Genomic DNA, 23,727 nt, shown 5'->3' on the forward strand with positions numbered 1-23,727 from the left:
GCTCGTGAAGATAACCGTGTGTGTTTTCAGTATTCCACACCCTCTCATCACCACTCACAGGGACAGCTCCTGCTTTGTGTACATTCTGTACTTTCTCGAGGGGGGCGTGTGGATGGCGTGCTTGGTGACGTCACCAACGCGCGACGGAATACGCTTCTCCGCGTGTTGCTCACAACAGTCATGGCTGCCGTCGGTTTCTGTGGAGACTGGTTCATTTTCACCTGTGACAAGAAGCTGGTAGCCGTTCACACCAAACAGAGCAGGTTTGATCTTTGTAACAGCTTCCTCCATCATGTCTGCGTCATGTTAGCTTAGCTGGCTAACAGTGTTAGAAGTGTAGATCAAGAAGTGTAGATCAAGATAACAGATCCACACACATGTTCAGTTTACTGTAAACCAGAGAAACACACAGTAAAGCCTCAGGTTTCATGTTTTTTTACCTGATAAATGAAAGAAAAAGATTAAATGTTGTTCATTTATTCAGTTAGTTGACCAATTGACAGGAAGTGATCAACAAATGTGTAAAAGTTTACATTAGTTAAGGGAGCTTGTTGTGTGTATTTGCAAATGGTTGTGTATTTCTATGGGTATGACACACACAAACACACAACACAAATAAAGAAAAACAAGTTTGTGGCTCATAGTTCATATTTGTGGATGGTCCTCTGTGGATTACAAAGTATAAAGTCTTCATACAGTTCAATGTGAAATTCTGTCAGTTCAACTCAAAAATCAGAGCTCACAGTTCAGGTTACGGCCCAGCAGTGACAATATTATAATTCAGTTTGCTGTGAATGAGCTGCAGCAGTCTGTGTGCGATGTTGTGTATGTGACTTCCCTCCTGTTTGTTTGGGTAAGTTTGTCCCACTCAACTGATCTGTGGCAAAAGTTTGTTTTGTGAGGTGAAATTTCAAAAATTTGATATATCAATTGTTTGATCTTTTTGGAAAGAAATGACATGGAAAGAACTGAGCTCATATCAAACCGGATGAATGGTGAGAAGTAAAACCACTTGGCCCCATCAGGACCTCATCCAGATTTAATACATCAGCTCTTCTTTATTACAGAGACCCGTTTGTGTTTGACTGCAGCACTGCTGAGAGGAAGCCCAGGAGCACACAGGACAACAACCACAGGTACAAACCAGCAGAGTCCTGGTTGTCAGGTGAGTGTCAGGTGTCCCTGTTCTGTGAAGGAGAAGAAGCAAAGACATAAACAACAGTTCAGACAGAACCAGGAAAACTTCTGTGATCCTCACAGGGAAAAAGCTGTGTCACAGAAGCCCCTCCTCTTCCTCATCGGGCTGCTAGTGTCCAGTGATCTCACATCGTCTGTGATGATATAAGGGAGATACACTCTTCTCCATCAGCCTTCATCATCACTTCCTCCCTCCTCTGTGTCCTCCTGATCTCCGGTGTCCTGGTCTCCATGCCAACTGGTTTCATGCAATCAGCTGGTCCCTGGTGTAAACACTGAGGCTATGGAGTTTCTGCAGCGTAGCCACCATGTTCAGTCCACCCCCACGCACACACATATGGCGGCTGTGGCTCAGGAGGTGGAGTGGGTCATCCACTTGTCAGAAGGTCGGTGGTTCGATCCCCGGCTCCTCCGGTCCACATGTCGAAGTGTCCTTGGGCAAGGCACTGAACCCCAAATTGGCTTTCCCATCAGTGTATGAGTATATGAATGGTAGAAGCAGATTCAAACAGACTCAAGCAGATGATCTTGAATCTGATTCTGATTCAGTCATGTGATGATGTTGATGTAAGTGCTGTATGTCTGTGTGTGAATGGGTGAATGTGGCTCACATTGTAAAGCGCTTTGAGTGGTCAATAAGACTAGAAAGCTATATAAGCAGTCCATTTGCCATTTACCCACACACACATTCCAAACCAGGATAATGTAAGAACAGGAAAATGAACATATGTCTGTCAGCAGTGATGGCGGTGCCTCAGAGGAAACAGGAAGTGACAGAGTCCTCGCCTTCGCTGTGTCTCCCTCTGGGAAGCTGCTGGCGCTGACTGATGACACCAAGAGGCTGGTCCTGTTTAACTGTGAGCCGTCATGGCAGTGCATCAGCGTCAGGTACAGCTCACAGCTCTGTCCTCACAGCAGCTCCATCACTGATCACATGATGGTGATAACTGCTGTGTGTGTGTGTGTGTGTCACACAGGTGGGTGGTGAGGAGGTGCACGTCCCTGGTGTTCAGCCATGCTGAGGATGAGCTGCTGGTGGCCGACAAGTCAGGAGACGTGTACTCCTTCTCAGTGGTGGAGTCGCAGAGGGAGGGCGAGCTGAAGATGGGCCACCTGTCCATGCTACTGGCTGTGGTAAGGAGCAAGACCACCACACCTGTAGTCCTGATGTTCCTCACAGCCTCAACCACACATGGAGCTGCTGCAGGTGGAGCAGAGAGGACATGAGTTAAACCACTCAGGAGGATTCTCCTCACTCTGCCTCAAAGGGAAATGTACAAACTCACTTAAGGTCTCAGGCAGAGCTGATACCTGCTGGTTACATGTCTGGGGTCAGTTGCACAAAACACCTTAAGTTAAGGTTTTCCTTAAAGTCTAACTTAAGATTTCCCTAAAAAAGTCTTCAACATTTAAGTGAATATTTTAAGAAAAACATACGGTGAAGGTTTTCTCCTTTTCTTGGTCTTATACTTAAGGAATCACTTAATGTCAGTCAAGACCTTAGTGACCAAACTAAGGAAAAAACTAAAGGTACCTCTGACTGTATCTGAACTCAACATGTGTGAATTTCTGGTGATAAATGAAGAGGATGAACACAGAAGAACCTGATGGACCCTCAACAATCAGGAATTGATTTTGTTCTATAGATCTGATTGACAGTCAGTTAATGATGTGTCTGATCTCTCTACTTTCACAGCTGAGCTCTTCAGCTCTTTACACTTAATGACTGTTCTGTGGTTTGATGCTACAGGATCTTTCCTGTCAGTTATTGGTGAAGTATTTCATGTCCACTGATCAGATGTGAGCCGTGTCATTCGCTAATCAATCACTCTGACCTGTCTCCTCGGGAAGTTTCACCTTTTCCTCCAACATTGTGAGACGATAACCAGTGAGACTGTAACAGGTGAGAAGATAACCAGCTGCTAATGCTAGCAAACGAATGGTGTCCATGGAAACGGTAAAATTTTTCTGCTGTAAAAATCTCTATCTTAAGTTTAAGATATATAGATAGTTAACTAAGGAAACCTTTAAGAGATTCTGTGCAACAACCTTAAGTAACTCTCTCAGCTAAGAAGAAATTCAACCTTAAGTGTCATACTTAAGTTGAAAGCTTAAGTTGTTTTTTGCAACTGGCCCCAGGTATAAAAGTAATAAACAGATACTGCTGATTTACTCTTCTGTCATGTGTATCAACAAAAACACACCAGAACTCTGACTGATTTCATCACATATTTAAATCAGCTCCACAGTAAACAGCCTGAACATGTCAGGAGCCTGTCTCTCACTTAGAGTAATTCACAGTCTTTACCACAGAGTAGGAAGATGAAATCGTCCCAAAGTTCTTCTTAACAACTCAGAATGTCCAGGTTCTATTTCCTGAAGTAAAGTTAAGGAGACAGACAATGAGCTGTGCTGTCTCACCACAGTCCTGTGTGGCTGGATGCTCTTGGCGATGCATTAAAGGTGACCAGACGATGACCTCTGACCCTCATGTGCTCCAGACAGAACAAAAAGGAAACATCACTTCCTCCCTTAAAACATCTGAGTGAGAAATGTCAAAGAACAACTGTTCATTTAAACTTCAGACTCCTGGTAACACTGTGTTGTGTGCCTACAGCAGTATGATGAAAAGAACAACCACTAACTCAGCAGGTTAGCGGGGCAGCTTCTGTCCTCAACAAGGGTCCACAGGTCTCTGAGCTCATGGGAAGGGAATAAGGGCCAGAGGCATGAGGTGGGCCCCCAGAGTCCCCAGAGCTGAGATGCATCACTTCATCTAATGCTGAAAGTATAAAGACAGGCTCCAGAGGTGTACAGGTTTTCTGTTAGTGAAGAAGACCACAGACTGAAGGGTCCAGGTGTCACTGAGCAGTGACAGTAAATGTTAGCTAATGATTAGCTTGTATTTGGTTTTGATTTTTCAGTTTTTCAATTTGTTTATGTAACAATGTGAGTAGGGAGGAGTTAACGAGTTAACGAGCACTGGATGTTTTTGAATTTCTGTACTTCTGTACTACTTCGTGTATGTGCCACATCAGGTTAGCTACACATAATTCATTCAACACATCAAACACTAGCAACAGGAGAGGTAAGATCATATGTTACAGTGGTTTTATAAACAGAAATGTCTCCATCAGGTTCACGTCACCTGATGTAACTCTCACAGATTACTTCACACCTGACCTGCTCCTGAAAATCTAGAACTTGAATCTTGTAGAACTGATCACCTGTAAAGCTCCTCAAAGGCGGCTCCTACTCTCACATCCTCACATCCTGGCATCCTCACATTCTCTCTTCCTCACATCCTCAGGGCTCTGTTATACCCACCCTGACCTCAGTGTGGACACTTATTCTCACACTGTATCTACCTGAATTGATTGTTTGCTGCCTGCTGCTCTTTCAGACCATGTCACCTGATGACAGGTACATCATCACAGCGGACCGTGATGAGAAGATCAGAGTGAGCCACCTGAGGAGCCCCTACAACATCCAGTCCTTCTGCCTGGGACACCAGCAGTGAGTAACTGGACTGTAGTGACAGTGTGTGTGTGAGCAGGTCTACGACAGTCATGCAGGACTCATGAGTCTGAGGAGTAGACACACACAGTAGGGTGAAAATACTCTGAGACTAATGCACAACAAGATACACAAAAAGATTATTCAACAAAGATGGAGACTCATGGTCAGTGTCTTAAAGACCAATTGATTCATTGGTGCAGAGCTGACAGGGGACCAGTGTAAGCTCTGAAGGCAGGTGTAGTGTTTGTTCGTTCTCTCTCTGGCCTGGAGGGAACCTGAACATCTTTTGATAAAGTTGACTCCCCCCTCTCCCCACTCCTGAGGATGTCCAGAGCCACAGTCTGCATCCTCAGGCAGGGAGGCCTCACCTCTTCACACCTCCTCACACCTCCTCACACCTCTTCACACCTCTTCACATCTGTTCACACCTTTTCGCACCTCTTCACCTGATCACGTCCTCTGAAGGACCACCTCCTCTACTGAAGGACCGCCTCGTCTACTACTACTTAGAAGTGAACAGTGTTTTTGAATTGAATAATTCAGATTGAATCATGTCATAGTTTTTATATAGTTATAAGTCCTCGCCAGTGCTTGACTCCAGGTCTGAGTCTGTGGTCTGTGGTCCTGATACAGATCTAACTGCTGCTTGTTGTTTCCAGGAGCAGTGAAGTTGATTTCTTCCTGTTGTCTCTCAGGTTTGTCAGTGCTCTGCTGGTCCCTGCTCAGTCCCACTGTCTGCTGTCTGGGTCAGGGGTAAGTTACAGTAACACACGCACACACACACACACACACACACACACACACACTCCCCTGTTTCAGTCAGTTGACATTTTGTTGGACCTCCAGCTGTTAGATGGTTAGACAGTCAAATCTGTCTGTATCATCTCATCATCAGCTGATCACTAAATGAGCTCATGTAAAAAACAAGACTGACCAGGGTTTGTAGTAAGATCTCCTGTAGAGTGAAGGTTAATGTCAAAGGGTTCATCATGAACAGTGATGAGGGTGTGTGTCAGTGAAGTGTGTCTGTGTTCATCAGGATGGGACCGTGAAGCTGTGGGAGTACGAGTCTGGACGGAGGCTGCAGAGCTGGGACCTCAGAGAGCTGGAAGACCCCCCGAGCTCTGAGCCGGACAAAGAGAAGGTAACACCACCCTGCAGAGACAAAACTGAACCAGGACACAGAACAGGACTGACATCAGGTCCTGATCCATCCTGAGGAGGGAGTGCATTCACACCAGGATGAACATTGACTTGACTTGTTGACTTGACACAATAAGCTGAAAGATGCTGAGGGACCTGCAGAGTCAGGAGATGATGTCTGTTGATTAGAAGCAAAGCTTTTTATATTATATACTCATTTAGTCATTTAATCCATGTTGTTGGTCGGAGCAGCTTTAAAGTGTCACAGATGTTCAGACCTTTAACTCAGTAAACAGGACAGCTGTCGGTGAGTTTCCTCTGTGGAGATAAATATTTCAATCAGGCACTACTCTGGTAGATTTTAATTACAGGATCTGTTTTATAAAGTGAAACCTGTGATGACTCCACCTCCTGTTCCTCTTGTTCTTTGTCTTATTTGTCAGAAGCCAACTGTGAGCCACATCAGCACCTCCCCTGATGGATGCCACGTCGCTGTGCAATGTGAGAAGTGAGTGCAGCTTGCTGTGTGTGAGTCATGTGACTCTGCAGGTACAGGAAAAGATAAGTTCTCTCTGTCACATCAGTTTGAACCTGAACTGAATACAGGATCTGTGAAAATGTGTTTCATTTGTTTTCACCTCTGAACATCAGTAAATGTGACCTGATCTCTACTGACCTCTACTGATCTCTGTTGAACTCCACTGACCTCTGCTGACCTCTACTAACCACTGCTGACCTCTACCGTCCTCCTCTGATCTCTGCTGACCTCTACTGTCCTCCGCTGACTCCGCTACTGACCTCGTCTGACCTTTACTGACCTCTGCCGCACTCTTCTGACCTCTGCTGGCCATAGTTGCCTCTCATGGTTAAAGTATTATTGCATGTAGAGAGTCATAAGGTCACTGTGAGGTCACTGGGCTGTGGAGTGACCTGTTCCTGAGCCCTGAAGTGGGTGAGTGAGGTCCTCAGCTGATGATCCACTTGGTGATCAGCTGATCTTGTGTCCTGTGTCCTCAGGGTGTCTGCGGTACAGTTCTTCACTCTGATGCAGGACAGTGAAAAGAGGCTTGTTCCACACAGCAGACTGTCCCTGCCGCACTGTCCCCTGGACATGACCTTTGACCCAGTGGGACGGCTCTGGGTGCTCATGGACTCAGATGATGCACCTCTCCAAGTCTACACATACACACAGAGCTCCTGGGAGGTACTGTGCGACACATCACACATGTAGTTTAATGGTGTTTAGACATGTTGGCTGAGTGACTGCAGCCAGGTGTGACACAGTGGGTGTGGAGATCAGTGTTCGATCAGACTGATCTACACCTGCGCAGCTGAACACAACGATAACACACAGATGAGGATGAGAGAGTCAGATCTGTGTCGTCTGTGACTCAAACATGTTCAAATGTGATGAATCTACATCCTGTTCATTACTGAGCAGAACTTATTGATCTGATTGATCTGAAATTTTATGGACACTAATAGAAAAGCTTTATTTACCTTGAACCTTTAAAACTTAATCTGCTTCATCTCAGTGATAAACAAACTGCTGACAGACAAGACCACACAGCTGCTGTGACCTTCATGATGAAGTGATACATCTTTGAAAAATTTTCTAATTTATTAAAAATCAAAGACTGAAATCTCCAAACAGGCGGTGAGGTCACATGACTCTCCACCATAAAGACTTGACTGATGGAGCTTCTAAGATGTGTTCAACAGAGAGGTCACAGCCTGTCGACTTCCCAGTTGTTCCCTGTAGTTTTTTGAAGACACATTGGTCCGTGACTGAGTCGTCCTGCACTGACCTGTCTGCTCTCTGCTCCCTCAGTCTGATGCTCCGAGCCCTGAATTCAACACAGTGACTGAGGCCTTCAGGCCACACTGGGAGACACTGGATGGTGAGTCACCACACACACACACACACACACACACACACAGAGCCCCTCTCACACCCCCTGGACAGAAACAACCTGCTGTGTCACATGACCTCACACAGCACCTCCCCCTAACATGCTGTGCTGCTGACACAGGTTAAACACAGCAGTGTAACCTCTGAAACCATGGAACTAGTGCAGCGTTTGACTGTGTGGATCACTGATCACCTGGTACCTGTGGGTCAGATCTGGACCTAGATCAGATTCAGACTAACCCTGAAACTGTTGAACCAACAAACTGATGTTCATGTTCGAAGCTAACACCTCTGACTTTGACTAACACCATCTACAGGTCCATCACTTTGGTTTGTAACATCCCATCAACCTCTACTGAACTGAGCCAATGATCAAATGCTAACATGCTAAACCCAGACTCAATTTTAGTGAAATCTAGTTCAACATAACATGAGTAAACTGTTTATTGTCTCCATGTCCTCCTGGTCGTCCATGAGCAGGTGACCATGATAAGCTGTCTGCTGTATGTGAAGTGAGATGTTGGTTTAAGGTCATGTGAGGTTCTCGGATGAGTCAGTGTTCTTCCTCCTGCTTCTCAGCCACCACGAGGACCAGCAGCAGCTCTGAGCACCTGTACAAGACGAGCTTTGACAACGTGGCGGTGTACCTGCAGAGGAAGCAGCAGAGGCTGGAGGAGCAGCAGGTGAAGAGGACCAGGACACAGGAATCAAACAACAGGAGGAAGAAGAAGAAGATGTCAGGAGGCAGAGCTCCGTCATCCACCTGAGCAGACGCTCTGAGACAAGCTGATGCTTGGTTGGTGTTGATGAATGAGCTAAAGAGTGAAGCACCTGGAGACTGTGTGTGTGTCACCACAGGGACTGTTCAGAAGGATTTATGTTGATCTTTGTTTTTCAGATTTTTATTAAATAAACGATTGCTGTTTGTGCACATGCTCCTCTACTCATTCACTGCTGCTCTTTGACTTCCTGTGCATTGAGACCAAGTGTCAACCCACGTGACATCATCCGTTGGTTTGTGATGCCTTTGTAATTAGTATGTTATTTGTCTGTCGCCATCTTGGTTTTTTGGAACCAGAAGAAGGGTGGAGGGTGGCGCTAACCTGCTCTGTACTCTATCCTGATTGCCAGGTACAGTCTGTCAATCACATGGTAGCCCCACCCTAATCCATCCCCAGCTTTATGGTCTATTTTCCTCTAAATGAAGCATAATTTAAAGAATGAACATCGTGTTGTTTTGAAGAAGACTTGAAACTACAGACTTAGACCATAAACTCATTAGGAAAACGTTTACTGAGGTAATAAATCAAATGAGAAGTACAGACATTTTCGCATAGACTTCAATACAATCTGACTTCTGTGTACAACCAGTGGAGTCGCCCCCTGATGGTCATTAGATAGAATACAGCTTTAAGGCTCTTCAGCACTGGCTTCACTGTTCAGACCCAGAGTCTACGTCCAGGTTTATAAACAGTCACCTCTGAACTTGCAGGGGCCCGTCTATGAGGGGCCACCATCACCTTCCACTACCATGTCAGAGCAGCTGCTGCTTCTCTTTAACATGTTTCCTGTTCAACAGATGTGAGCGGGCTGCCTTCAGTCTGAGGAAGGGTCTGAACATGTCACTGCAACAACGCAACTGAACTGTCACAACAGCTGTTCAGACACACAGCTGTCTTATTGTAGTAATGAGCTGTGTTGAGTTTGGAGGGGGGGTCTGAAAACATTTTAATAGATTTTCACTTTGCCATTATTTGTTATTGACTGTAGATTATTTTGAAAACTTTTGATCCACTTATAAAACCATTTACTCTGAACTTTGATCATGACTGATGATGATGAAATGTCATCACTGGATTATTAAACTGAAAGTCTGTCACTGACAGACCTGATGCATGTTGACAGGTGATGATGTATCTTCAGAAGAGGGAGCACTGTTTTATTTTCTCAGATGTGACCAGGGTCTGCAGATCCTCCTCTGATCCCCACCAACGACCAGAGCATTGAGAGCTGGACAGAAACCTGAGAGACCAGACCCGGGTCTGCGGAGCTCTCAGTGCTGATCTTAAACCAGCTGGATTTTAAAATAACAGTGTGTTTTGGATAAAGCAGCATGTTGACTCTGTCTATGATGTGTTTGTTTGATAGATGTGGAGGTCTGGGTGATGGTTTTAGAGACAAGCAGAGCAGAGACAGATGCTGTGATTGATTAAAGTCGTCTCTTTATTTTGTAGGAAAGAACTAATGTCACTAAAAATCTGTACAATCTGTAAAAAACAACACGTTTCAAATACAAAAAGAAAAAGTTGTGTATCTAAATGTTGAGGACTGAAGTGGTCTGTGCTGTATAAATGCTGACGGTCCCTGAAGAAGCTCTGGATGGTCCCTCTGGTCCTGTCATGCTGTCTGAGAGCCGCTCTCAGGTCACATGACCCGGTGGTCCACTGCTCTCTGTCAGACTGAGGTGAGGGCAGGACACAGTGATGGACCAGAGTCAACCAGTCTGATCTGGTTTACTGAGGTCTCACTGCTCCACCATGAGCTCTGGCTCTGAAACAGATGAGACTGATGAAGGAGACTGAGTTAGTCCAGGTCAGAGAGTCAGACCTGAACCCTGACAGCTGCACCTCACACACACACACACACACACACACACTAATGAGTTATAAACTCAATAAAAAATTCATAAAATAATCAGAAATAAAATAAATAAAGATCTGATTATTTCTACTTTTCATTAGACAAGGAAATACATTGATGCAGCACATCATCATCAGCATCATCATCATCATATACAGAGGTCAATCACTGTTTAACTGAAATAAAAGACTAAAATAGAAGTTAAAAAGCATGAAGACAGAATAAAAGCAGTGATAATATCTGATGAGTGTAAGATCAAAAGATTGAATAAAGGCAGAGGAGAACAGAGAAGTTTTTGAAACCAGTTTCACTTTGATCAGATCTGATCTGGTCCATTAGGAGCTGGTTCCACCCGGTTCCAGCAGGTTCCAGCAGTGAGCAGCGCAGTGACTGAAATAGTTTAAACTCAAGGCTCCACTAACTGAGCAGCTCCTGCAGATCTTACAGACCTTATTTTACTTTGCATTTCAGAACTGTTTTCTCTTGCTTGACAACACATAACCATCAGTCTGTCTGAACTAGAAGCTAACGTTAGCATGTCTGACGTGTGATTATGAAGATGTCTGATCATTTATTTATTCGTAGACGAGCTCTGGGTAAGTTATATTTTTATTTTCCAACTCATGCGATCTTCACCAACGACGATACAGGCATTGGATTTAAACACTTTAGGTCTCCCGACACCGCCCCCTTTTGCTCCCATAGACATGACTTGCCATGAAGTATTCTTCTGAACTGGAAATAGCAGTAAAAAGTTTGTCCTTAGAAGAATCTCCAGGTAGTGATGGTCATACTGCCAATTTTTATAGACATTTCTGAGATTTATTAAAAGACCTGTTCCTTCGTATGTTCAAAGACGCAACTGACAATATGACATTTCCTTCAACCTTGAAACAAGGTGTAATAACCTTAACTCCTAAACCCAGCAAGTCCCCAAATTATTTGACAATCTTACACCAATCACATTACTGAAAGATGACTACAAAATTTTAACCCTTATTTATGCCAAAAGATTATATTCAAGAAACTGGGGGGTATAGATTTTTTACTCAAATGTGATTTCACTATTCAAAGGCTCCCAGTTAAATTATCATTCTTTCACCAACAGGTCCTTCTGTATTGGAAATTTCTGTACAACCATAATTTCACCTCATACAAAACACCGATAGGAAATAATAGATTTATCACGGTTAAAAAAAAGGTCACTGTACAACCACAACTGGATGGAGAAAGGTATTTGGTCAGTTATTCACTTAGTTGGTAGTGATGGCTGTTTCTTGTCTTATGAGAATTTCTCCCATAAATATGATTTAATTAACACCTGTAACACATTCAATTCAATAACTAAAGTCATCTCCAACTCAATTATATGTTTGATTAAAGCGATCTTAGCCAACCCCACACCTATCACACCCTGGAGGATGTGATTTTATTGACATCAAAATCCCAAACAAAACAATATGTTTGGATACATTTCTTTACCCTATTGTATCTTATAGAAACTCAATTTCAAAACTTTATTCAAAATGTTACAAACTAAATATTTAACATTTCCCATAATCCCTAAAGTAAAAGAAATCCACTTTAAAATTCTAAATGGAGTGTATACTTCTAGTGACCTGTTACCAGCGTTTTGGAATAGAGACTAATAATTGTGTATTCTGTGATGACATCAAAACTACTGAGCATTTGTTTTTCCAGTGCATGTTTTCTGAAGCTTTATATGACTGGTTGTACCCTGAGGTTTGTCATCTGGAAAACCTTTCTCAAACATAATTCATGGACTTATCATGGACAGTAAAGAAAATGACCTTCTAGTTAATACCATCCTCATCCTTGGAAAATTTTATATACACAAATCAAAGTATATGAAAGTGGAACCTAAATTCTCTGTGTTTCATAATGAGTTTGTTTCCTACACAAAAGCCCTGAAAGGCATGAAAATGAAGAACACATAGACACTTTCTATTATAATAGAAGATTATGATTTACAAAAAAAACCCAGCCCCTTAAGTTATGTTGTTTAACTATTTATCTTTATTTATTTTTTGTATGTTGTTTTCCTTTTTGTACACACCTGTTCCCTTTTGTATATTACAAAGATGTCAAAGCCATGTTGTTGTATATGGAATTGTTCAATAAATATATATTTAAAAAAATTAAAAAACTTGCCATTGAGTTGTGTATCTGACTGAAGTCAGTCAGAGACCTGAGAACTGGAGTCATGTGATCTCTGCTCTTAGTTTTAGTCAGAACCACAGATACTAAATGGATTTATAAATGGTTAATTTAATGAGTGTTTCATGCAGTTTTTGTAAATCAATTTTTAAATGTGAAGTATTTATTGATGGATTAATAGTTCATTTATAATTTTTCTTTACAATTCCTTTTTTTAGATTCCTATTAAATTGTGAAATTAAGTATTTGCTTTATTACTTTGTGGTCCTCCATAGTACTCTCACTATACTGACAGTTTGAGATGTGTCTGAACCTAGACCTGCTTTATAATCAAAAACACATGGACATCTACCTTTCGACTGTATGGGACCTTTAACTCCTCTGACTCTCCTCAGGTTTCTACATTAATTACCAGGTTCAGCAGGTTGTAAACAGAGCTGCTCTTAGTGAAAGCAGGTAGGAGTGTATCTGAGACAGGGGAAAGTGATTCAACGTTATAAATGTCCTCTGGCAGACCATCAGGGCCCGGGGCTTACATTCATATCATCAACTGCTGTAGATATTTTATACACTGTTAGAGCTGCTGCTAGATCTGTACTGACTCATCTAGGAGAAGTCCTGGTCTGTATGATGGTCCTGGTCTCTCTTACCTGTTCAAACCTTTACTTCTTCTTCCCTCCCATTGTCAAGTTCTCACTTTTCTTCTTCTGCACCTGAAGAGAATGTCACTCGTCATCAGTCACCATCAGCATCCAAGGACAAATATTATATCTACACACACTAACAATCACACACACACACACACACTAAGAGTCACACACAAACACACACTTATAGAAATCCTCTGACCTCATTCATGGCGTCATCTATCTGTTTGAGTTCTTCATATCTGTCTCTGGACTCTCTGAGAGGCTGCACCATCGCCTCCTCAATCTGTGGGAACAGCTGGTACACACACACACACACCTCTAAGTGTCAGTGTCATCACTATAGTCACTTGTCAGAACGGGATTGTCAGAATGTGGTAGAAAACTCCTTCGTTCCATTTGCAGACACAATACAGACACTGAATAAAGTGGTGGACGGTAAAAACATGAAATAACTTTCAGACACATGCTTGATTCATAAGCTCCTCCCTCACAAATCATGTGACTTTAGAAACACATCAGTTCCTTTCAGACTCGGCAGAAACAGACGCTTCATCAGTGAGATCATTTCCCAAGTGCATCATAACTTAGAAAAGCTCCTCCCCCCATATAAAACCCCTAGCCCTATAGAAAAGCCCCTCTCCCCATAGCCCTCCACAATAGAAAACCCCTCACTCTTTTCCCCTGTAGGAAAGCCCCTCCCCTGTGGGAAAGCTCCTCTCGCTGCATGAAAGCCCCTCCCCCTCTAGAGAGCGCCTCCTCCTGTAGGAAAGTTCCTCCCCTGTTGGAAAGCCCCTCCCCCCTGTAGGAAAGCCCCTCCCCCTGTAGGAGGAAAACCTGTTAACCAGAAACTAGGTTTCTGTTCATACTGAAGTCTGAACTTTGATCAGTAAACACCAGAGTTTCCAATTCAGAGACACTGAATGTCAAAACAGTTCTCATCTTTAAACTGGAGACATCAGAATAAAACTAAACTCTCACATATGCTCATTCTAAAATTGATAATCATCATTCTCTGCTCCCTCCTCTGACCTCATACTCCACTTCCTGTTCTCTGTCTTGATATGTTCAAGGTTCTCAACAGCTTCGTTCTCACACTCATCATCAAGTAGGAACCATTTCCTGTCCCGTACATCTGTATTTTAACATACAGACTGTGTTCAGTGTGATCCTCAGCAGCACAGACAGCCGCTATCATTGATCACATCATATGATAGTATCCAGGAGAGTTCATCCAGACTGAAGAGACCCTCCAGAGCCCACCCCCTACATCATCAATGTCCCTCATACTCACCTTCATCACTGTCTCAAACATGGGGATGAGGACAAACTTGATGAAGCCGATCTGAGCCGTGGGCTTGGTGACCTTCTCTCTGTCCATGAACGGAGCCACAGGAAGCCCCTCAGCCTTCTCCCTGTCGCTCTGAGAGAGAGCAGCACATCACTGAACAGTGACAGGAACAGGTCCTGCTTCAGACCAGAGTCTCCTCCTCTATCAAATGCCAATCTGAGCCTGCAAACCCCCCCCCCATTTCTGAGCCTTAAACCATAACCAGAGACAAAGACTACCTGTCCATTGTGGTGGACCCACCTGCATGAAGTACTCCTCCAGCAGGCAGTCGACCCACGGCTCAGCCACCTCCATGGGCCGCACCTCGTTGGAGATGTCACAGCACTTGATGAGCACCATCTTCAGCTACACAGATTGAGAGGGAAAAGGTCAAAGGTCACCATAAACACAGAGTTACCATGTGGATATGCAGCACTGCAGAGCACAGGTCAAAGTTCACGGTGTCATGAGATGAGATGAGTGACTGGGTGAAGGGGTGACTCATCTGTGCACATGTAGTAACCCGTTACTCACATAAAAGCTCCTGCTCTTACTCTGTTAGATACCCAACTTCATCACCTGTAGTTTGGTTCATTTGGTAAATATATTATATTTGTTATATTATACCTTATTGTGACAAACTGACGGCTGTATGTTCTCCTACAGTCTGTGCTGTTAACAACCATTACCTGTTATTTCTTCTGCAGCTCGCCATCACTCTGAAGATCATTAAACTCATAGGTTTGATTTCTGTATGCAAGCTGATGACGCAGGATGACATACGACCACCTGAACACACCTGCAGGTGTCACCTCTGACCTCTGACGTGTGTGAGAAAATTAAGTGTGTCTTACACAGGTGACGTGCTCCTCATCTGTGTAGTCAAAGTTGTCGACTTTCTGCTTGAAGGAGTCAAGGATCTCACCATGCCGTGCCATGTCTGTGGCCAGGATCAGTGTGATGGTTCCCTAACACACACACGCACACACACACGCGCGCACACACACACACACACACACACACACACACACACACACACACACACACACACACACAAAGCTATTTCTCTGTAATTAGACTCCATTTCAAAAGATTTTCATAATGTAAACCAAGATAAAAGATGGTGATCGTGAGATACATAATGTCAATTATATTTCTTTTAAAAGTCAGAGACGCAGTCCAACTTCAGCTTTTCCAGAAGACAGCTATCCCACCACAGTTTTTTGAAACTACATAATCTAGTTGACACTGATAATACAGCTCTACACACACAGACAGACACAGACACACACAGCTCTACCTGTCGTATCTGTTTGAAGGCCTCTGGGTCAAAGTTGGAGAAGATGTTGCAGTCGGGCTGAGAGAAGATCTGGAAAGCCACAGCACAGTGGTGGTTCTCCAGAGGAGAAATGTCGTTGTAGCGAACTGCCAGCTCTGTTCTGGCATTGATCTGGTACCTGGAGGAGAGACAGAGAGAGAGAGAGAGGGAGAACAAGAAGAACGAGAGACACAGGAAGAAATCAGGAAGGATACAAAGCAAGGGACAAGGACAAAAAGAAAGGAGGATGTAAGGAAGGGAACAGAGAAACAAGGCAGAGGGAATGGAAAGATGACAACACAAGAGAGGAGAAGAAAGAGAACAAACGGAATGATGGGGAAGACAGGAGACAAGGAAGGAAAAGAAAGACAGAGGGAAGGAAAGGAAGAATAGAGGGAGATAGTGTAAAAACAGAAAAAAGAGGAATGGAGGAGAAAGAGAAGGAGGAGAAAAGGAAGTCAGAAAGAAGGAATGATGAGAAGTAGATGGAAAATGGATTGAATGTGCATGTGTGTGTGCTTGTCTTACGTGTTGTTGTATCCGGGGTGATCGAGATCATGACACACAGCAGCTGTCATGAGAATCAAAATGTCCACCTGTGTGAACTTCTCCTAAAAAATGACCATACAGACACACACACACAAAATTAAGTATTTTATTAAAAGATCATGTCAACATGTACATGAATGTGTATGTGATCCTAGTGTGTCATAGTGTGTGTGTGTGTGTGTGTGTGTGTGTGTGTGTGTGTGTATGTGTGTCTGTGTATGTGTGTGTGTGTGTGTGTGTGAGACACATCAGTGATGCAGATGCCTCATAATGAGTCATTAGGTCTGTGATAATTAATCCTCCAGGGATGAGTCGTCCTTGACAACAGAGGGAGGAGAGATGAGAGGGAAAAAGCTCCTCCTCCTCTTTTATGTTTGGACCAGCCTCAGGCCAGAGCTACAGCTTTGAGTGATTGAGTTGCACCATTGGTCAGCTGGCCCACTGTTGGACTTTTCCTATTGGCTGTTGCTCTTTCAAACTGATTTGGTTCAGTCACTTCTGCTTATGCTGTTCAAGTTACTGCATTACCTGTTAATACAAACATGTCCTGTAACTGTTTCAAATTAAAAGCCCTCTGGCGTCTCAGTGGACAGAAACCTTTATTTCTGAACAGGGCTTTTATTATTAAGTGTTGAAAAGAGCAGAATTATATTGTTGAATTCAAAAAATTAAAGCAATAGAAAAATTACGTTATTATTATAGAATTATAGAATTTTTGAACTGGCCCAAAAACTGTGGTAGAGGTCAGCCTCTCCACATCCACAGCTCCTCCAACAAGCATGGCTCTGCAACACTTGATATGTTTTCATCTTAGGAGTAATGTAAAAACATACAAGATTCTTCCAACTAAACTCACGCCAGTAAGCAGAAAAAGTAGTGGAGAACGAAATAGGTTTTAACAAGACCAGGTCTAAACCTAGGATATGGATGGACTGCTGTGATTTTCATAGTCTTTACAGTTTGTGAAAAAGCAGCTAAAGAACTCTGAGACTGAGAGAAACCAGATTCTCTGCTCTGATGAGACCAGGACTGAACTGTTTGGTCTCAGTCCTCAGAGTCAGGTCTGGAGGGAACCTGAACAACACCATCCCAACAGTGAAGCCTGGTGGAGGCAGCATCAGGCTGTGGGGAGACAGGGAGACTGGTCAGGACTGAGGGAAAACCTGGTCCAGGGGACCTGGTCAGGACCTCAGACAGGCTGAAGGTCCACCTTCCAACAGGACAAAGACCCCCACCATGCCCTGAGTTTGTGATGCATGATCCCTGTTTTAAATTTAACTCAGATGATGTCACTTAAATCATTTTCTCAACATGATCACAGTTGTTCTTCTCGTGACGAGTGAAGCTCAGGTCAACATGCTGACTGTTTCTGACAGTCAAACATCGCATCTGCAGGGTGTGAGACCCTCGTGGTAATTTCTACTATGTGACACCTGAACCTTTACTGTCATGTCTCACAGCATGTCGTCTCTCAGAGGCAGGTTACCTGGAGGCTGCAGAGGCAGATCATGCTGTACATCATCTGGGTGACACAGAAACAGTGGCGAAAGTTGTGGAAGGGGTTGTTCCTGTAGTTGTCATGAATACACAACTACACACACACACACACACACACACACACACACACACACACACACACACACACACACACAGACAGACAGACAGACAGACAGACAGACACACACACACACACACACACACACACACACACACACACACACACACACACATACACAAAACAGAGACAGGAGGTTATTAATCCTTAACACCAACAGTGGTTTTCAGGTGGTACTGTTCTGGTTCCAGGTCTCACCAGCCATCTCTTGAGGGTTATGGGATTGATGTTGAAGTCTTTGACCAGGCCCAGGTCATGGTACATGTGTTCCAGACAGCTCAGCATCTGGAGGAGCAAAGACTGCACTGTGATGTGTGTACAGAGAGAGACCAGTCTGTCTTTAGTTGTACTCCTTCACTGATGGTACGAGCAGTTTTCATTTTGTACAGATTGTCTTCCTCTGAGTTTGGAGGGAACTTTCTCATCATGTGTCACAGAGATGGACACAAGTGACAGCTGGTTTTGATCCTGTTACTGTCCATCTCAAGAAACCACATACAAAACTTTAAGACTATGATGTTGTTCCCCATGAACAATGGACTTGCACAGGATAAAAACTTTTTTTCTTAAATAAAAATGGTTATAATATCAAAATAAAATATCCAGTACTGGAAGTGTTAATTTAAATATAGAATTATCTTTATTTTATTTTTATATTTTTTGTATGTCGTATGTTTTGATTGTATTATTGTATTCAATGTGTTTTGTTGTAATTATCTAGGGAAATTAAATTAAGTATTACTCATATGAATATGAGCCAACTCCTCTTTTCAGCTGATTTCTACACCAGGATTAGGTTTGATAAGAGAATTTGATTGACTTGGTATAATGGCAGCTCAGTCCACATGTCCACTTTACCTGATCCACTGCTACGAACCAAGCTCACCTGAGCTCACCAAACTCAGAAAAGTTACTCAGTTCAGCTCATCTTAATCAGTTTTTAAAATATTACATACAATCTATTTTCTCCATAATGTACTGTTTGTACCAGTTGAGCACAGCTTATCTACAACACTGCAGACAGTTTATTCAAAACATTCTTGTGTTTGCCCAAAATGCAACTAGACGACCAACAGCTGGGTTGGAGATGTGGGTGTTTTATGCTAGGAGCAGTCAGCCTCAGTCAGGAAGAGGAGCAGGCTACAGAGGTCTGTTCAGATCACTTCTTTCTACCTTAGACCTGACCAACACTGACTCAGGTGACATCACTTGAGGACAGTTACCAGGTCACACTTCTGGAGCAGTTCTCCTCAACACCTGGAAACAGACTTTGTTGTGTGGAGGTTGTCAGGTCCAGGGTGATGACCTTTCACAGCAGACACACTGGATCTCTTATCATCACTCTTATCATCACCTGCTGATTGTTCTGGCCCACTTTCATTAAGGACAATGAACACTCTCCTTCATGCCCAGAGGAAGTACATGAGGCTTGATGGAGATCTCTTAGGGACTGGGTCTCACCACCCCTCTGTTTTACACTGACTGTATATCACATCTTATCTTTAGATTGGATTTGTACTGATTCAGCACCTGGTTGACCTTGAGGTGCTGTCAGCCCTCCCCTGTTTGGAGTGGTTCCAGTTAACACTGCTTCATTTCATCTATGCTGGTGTGAAAGTTGTTGGTCAAGACTGCCTCAAATGGTGGTCTCTGTCTGCTTCTAGTCAGAGCAGAGTCAAGGTTTAATGACAGTACATATGTCATTTTATTTGGACAATATGAGAGTTGATAGATTTCAATTACTAATAAATTATTTAATTTAAAAGAACAAATCATTTATAATTTAGATGAAAGATTAAAGCAGGGGGATACCCCCTCCCAAAAAAAGAGGTGTAAACAACAGTCAGGGGGGTTTGAAACATATCCTTCTTGTCTGTAATTGTAGACATTACAATATACACTCAATACAATCTACAATATACAATACAATTTACAATATACACTCACCAGCCACTTTATCAGGTACACCTGTTCAACTGCTCGTTAACGCAAATATATAATTAGCCAATCACATGGCAGCAACTCAATGCATTTAGGCATGTAGAAATGGTCAAGACGACCTGCTGAAGTTCAAACCAGGCATCAGAATAAGGAGGAAAGGTGATTTAAGTGACTTTGAACGTGGAATGGTTGTTGGTGCCAGACGGGCGGGTTTCAGTATTTCAGAAACCGCTGATCTACTGGGATTTTCCCGCACAACCATCTCCAGGGTTTACAGAGAATGGTCTGAAAAAGAAAATATCCAGTGAGCGGCAGTTCTCTGGGAGAAAATACCTTGTTGATGCCAGAGGTTAGAGGAGAATGACTAAACTGCTTCATGCTGATAGGAAGGCAACAGTAACTCAAATAACCACTGCTTACAACCAAGGTCTGCAGAGGAGCATCTCTGAACGCACAACATGTCGAACCTTGAAGCAGATGAGCTACAGCAGCAGAAGACCTCACCGGGTGCCACTCCTGTCAGCTAAGAACAGGAAACTGAGGCTACAGTTCACATGGGTGAGTCTTCATTTCTGCTGCGACATTCAGATGGTTGGGTCAGAATTTGGCGTCAACAACATGGAAGCATGGATCCATCCTGCCTTGTATCAACGGTTCAGGCTGCTGGTGGTGGTGTAATGGTGTGGGGGATATTTTCTTGGCACACTTTGGGCCCCTTAGTACCAACTGAGCATCGTTTAAACGCCACAGCCTACCTGAGTATTGTTGCTGACCATGTCCATCCCTTTATGACCACAGTGAACCATCTTCTGATGCTGCTTCCAGCAGGATAACGCACCATGTCACAAAGCTCAGATCATCTCAAACTGGTTTCTTGAATATGACAATGAGTTCGCTGTACTCAAATGGCCTCTACAGCCACCAGATCTCAGTCCAATAGAACCCCTTTGGGATGTGGTGGGACAGGAGATTCACATCATCGATGTGCAGCCAACAAATCTGCAGCAACTGCGTGATGGTATCATGTCAATATGGACCAAATCTCTGAGGAATGTTTCCAGCACCTTGTTGAATCTATGCCACGAAGAATTAAGGCAGTTTTAAAGGCAAAAAGGGGTCCAACCCGGGGCTAGCAAGGTGTACCTAATAAAGTGGCCAGTGACTGTATTTTCCATATTCACAACTAGAGAAATCTTGTAATACCATTTCTGAGACCCCTAAAGTGGACTGTACCATTTCTTAACCTTGATGTAGCTGAATGTCTCTGCCTACCTCACTCCATCAGTGGCTCCATCCTCAACTCTCTGCCCCTGCACGTCGCTCAGACTCTGTAGGTAAATGTAAATAGCTGTAGCTAGCTTGTGTCAAGTATCTAATTCACCGTTTAGCTAACTAATGTTAGCTAGTTTTTAACTTTTGCCTTAAGTTAAAGTTTAGCGAGCTAATGTTAGCTTTAAGTTACAGTTTAGCTAACTAATGTTAGCTAATTTCTAACTTTAGCCCTAAGCTACAGTTTAGCTAACTTATATTAGTTTCTAACTTTAGCCTTAAGTTACAGTTTAGCTAACTAATGTTAGCTAGTTTCTAACGCTTGCCTTAAGTTAAAGTTTAGCGATGATACTTCCACTCCACTACATCTAGAGGGAAACATTGTACTTTCTGCTCCACTGCCTTTATTTTACAGCTTTAGTTAAACAATGTGAGGACTGTAACACTTCAGTTCACTTTCTCCTTGGAGAAAAAGTTAACCCCCTGATTGTCATTGTATAATTCACCCTATGAACTACAGCAAATATTTAAAAGTAAAACATAGGCCATATGCTACTAACACACCTGAATGTTTTGATCTGTCAGCAGTCAAATTGCATTTTGGGTAATATAGGCACCAGGTTTTGACAAGATGGTTATAGCTGGTTCTGCTGCTTCATTTTAGAGCCTTTTAAACTGTCCATTGTGTAAAAAGGTTTTTACACAATGGACAGTTTAAAACTGGTGCGTTATCAGGTGCACCAGTGTTTGACAAGAGATGGCTATTAGACGGTCATTCTCCACCTCCAGCCCTTGTTCTGTTAGTTCAGAGCCAGTCATGTGTTTTCTGTCCTACATTAAAAGCTTTGATTTAGGATATAATACTTAACAATTTGTATATTATTTATAGCACATTCACGGATTGATCATTTAAAACTTCATCATTAGTTGATTAAAAATAATAATAATGAATAGTTAATAACCTGTCCTTGGTGAAAAATTAATCAGTTGAAGTCTCACCTCATTGGGTTCCCACTGCCAAGCATCGAATGTAGGCAATCTAAGAGCTTCTACTGTCTCCTTAGACAGGTGGTACTACACACACATACACACACACACAGCAGGAAGCAGAATGGACACACAGGGTGGGGGTACAGGGGAAGAGGAGAGGGGGGAGTTGTGGTGAGACAGGTTCAGGAAGCTCATCAGTCTTACCTCGTTGGCCTCCCACAGCCAGACGTCAAAGGCGGGTTTTTTCAGGGCATCTATGGTCTGTTGTGACAGCATGTACTGCAGGCAACAGAGCTCAGTTAACCCTGTCCGCCTCTGCCTGGCTCGGGGACACACCTACACACACACACCTATACACACCTATACACACCTACATACACACCTCCACACACCTCCACACAACTACACAGACCTCCACACACCTCCACACAAGTACACACACACCTCCACACAACTACACACACACCTCCAGATACACCTCCACACACACCTCCACACACACCTACTGTAACTTTCATGCATTAAGACTAACATGATCCCCATTTTACTTCCTGTTGTGAACTTCTCTCTGACAGTGCAGAGTTGTGTTCAGTCATGACGTGTGTAACACATGTGAAGCAGCTGAATGTGTGTGTCCCTGTGTGCAGCATTGTGATGGTTTCACTGGTGTGTTCCCTGAGATGTGACCTGCTCTCTGGGAACACACCTGGACTAACCCTGATCAACATCTATAACTGTGTCACGTCCCTACTGCGTTTGACCAGAGGAACCACACATTCAAGAACAAATGTTTGTGTTATCTGCTTCCTGGAGCCACAGTAAAAACACAGCATTTCCTGATATACATGACTTCAGCAGCCTTACCTGGCTGGCAAACACAGCTCTGGGAGTGAACAGTGTGGTGGAGGAAAGCCTTACCTTGGGGTAGGAGGGCACATCTCTACGAGGCGTCAGCTTCTTATTGTCTTCCAGGAAGTTACTGTGAAAAACAACAAAACAGCTTCAGACCAAAAACAAATAAACAACAGCATCAGTTCCAGTAAAATAACAATATATAACATTATTTATAATACATACATATACAATATATAACTCTTCATTGATTTTGTCTTCTCTCTCACCACTGAGACTAAAGATTCTACGTTTTCGAAGATTTTACGTTACGTAGGTCTAACACTAGAACCACCACTAACACTGACTGTTGTCATTATTCTGCCGATTTGATTTGTGATGCATCTTTTAGTTATAATACGTCATTAAATCATGAAATACTCTGTGTCACATACACACTTTACAGTGACAGAAACTGTCACAGTCTGTTGGAGAAGATGTGGACCTTTGGAAATGATTCATTAACGATCCAAACTAAAAGGCTGACTGAAAGTGTCTCACACAGATAATGAACTATTTTCACTGCAGTGATGTGGACAGCACTAACCACTGTACATGTTCGTCAGTAATGTGAGGTCAATAGTGATG

At 43.2% G+C, this 23,727-nt stretch overlaps 2 protein-coding genes across 7 annotated transcripts in view; one reads left to right on the forward strand and one right to left on the reverse strand.

Annotated features, from left to right (window-relative positions):
* Nucleotides 1-102: 102 nt before the first annotated feature.
* Nucleotides 103-8,702, forward strand: wdr4 (WD repeat domain 4). Of its 2 annotated transcripts, none has more exons than XM_071485327.1 (11): nt 103-263; nt 1,068-1,136; nt 1,936-2,085; nt 2,175-2,331; nt 4,601-4,713; nt 5,412-5,469; nt 5,756-5,860; nt 6,303-6,367; nt 6,877-7,063; nt 7,691-7,760; nt 8,351-8,702. In XM_071485327.1, the coding sequence occupies exons 1-11, from the start codon at nt 181-183 to the stop codon at nt 8,536-8,538; spliced, it is 1,245 nt and encodes a 414-aa protein (XP_071341428.1). In that variant the 5' UTR covers nt 103-180; the 3' UTR covers nt 8,539-8,702. The 2 variants fall into 2 exon arrangements, with proteins under 2 accessions (XP_071341428.1, XP_071341437.1); XM_071485336.1 differs by having other exon boundaries at nt 1,939-2,085.
* A 1,269-nt stretch (nt 8,703-9,971) lies between these two features.
* Nucleotides 9,972-23,727, reverse strand: part of pde9aa (phosphodiesterase 9aa) — a 31,144-nt gene continuing 17,388 nt past the window's right edge. For 2 of the 5 annotated variants that reach the window (XM_071485204.1, XM_071485234.1), the window contains exons 8-19: nt 23,167-23,227; nt 22,258-22,332; nt 18,247-18,333; nt 17,920-18,024; nt 16,413-16,495; nt 15,867-16,023; nt 15,421-15,534; nt 14,828-14,932; nt 14,531-14,659; nt 13,439-13,534; nt 13,240-13,302; nt 9,972-10,336 (exon numbers count right to left, since the gene is read on the reverse strand). In XM_071485204.1, the coding sequence (XP_071341305.1) occupies nt 13,252-13,302; nt 13,439-13,534; nt 14,531-14,659; nt 14,828-14,932; nt 15,421-15,534; nt 15,867-16,023; nt 16,413-16,495; nt 17,920-18,024; nt 18,247-18,333; nt 22,258-22,332; nt 23,167-23,227 (1,063 nt within the window). In that variant the 3' untranslated portion in view covers nt 9,972-10,336; nt 13,240-13,251. The other 3 variants (XM_071485229.1, XM_071485212.1, XM_071485221.1) reach the window with 3 other exon arrangements.

This window comes from Trachinotus anak, unplaced genomic scaffold (assembly GCF_046630095.1).
Source record: "Trachinotus anak isolate AG129_WGS33_773 ecotype Australia unplaced genomic scaffold, CSIRO_AGI_Tana_v1 ptg000001l, whole genome shotgun sequence".
Taxonomy (NCBI): Eukaryota; Metazoa; Chordata; class Actinopteri; order Carangiformes; family Carangidae; genus Trachinotus; species Trachinotus anak.

What these genes read in the sequence shown, in the direction of transcription:
- wdr4 (XM_071485327.1), top strand. Translation starts at nt 181, where the DNA reads ATGGCTGCCGTCGGTTTCTGTGGAGACTGGTTCATTTTCACCTGTGAC. An exon ending in ACACACAGAGCTCCTGGGAG is followed by an intron (nt 7,064 to 7,690) that starts GTACTGTGCGAC and finishes CTGCTCCCTCAG; the next exon opens with TCTGATGCTCCGAGCCCTGA. An exon ending in ACACTGGGAGACACTGGATG is followed by an intron (nt 7,761 to 8,350) that starts GTGAGTCACCAC and finishes CCTGCTTCTCAG; the next exon opens with CCACCACGAGGACCAGCAGC.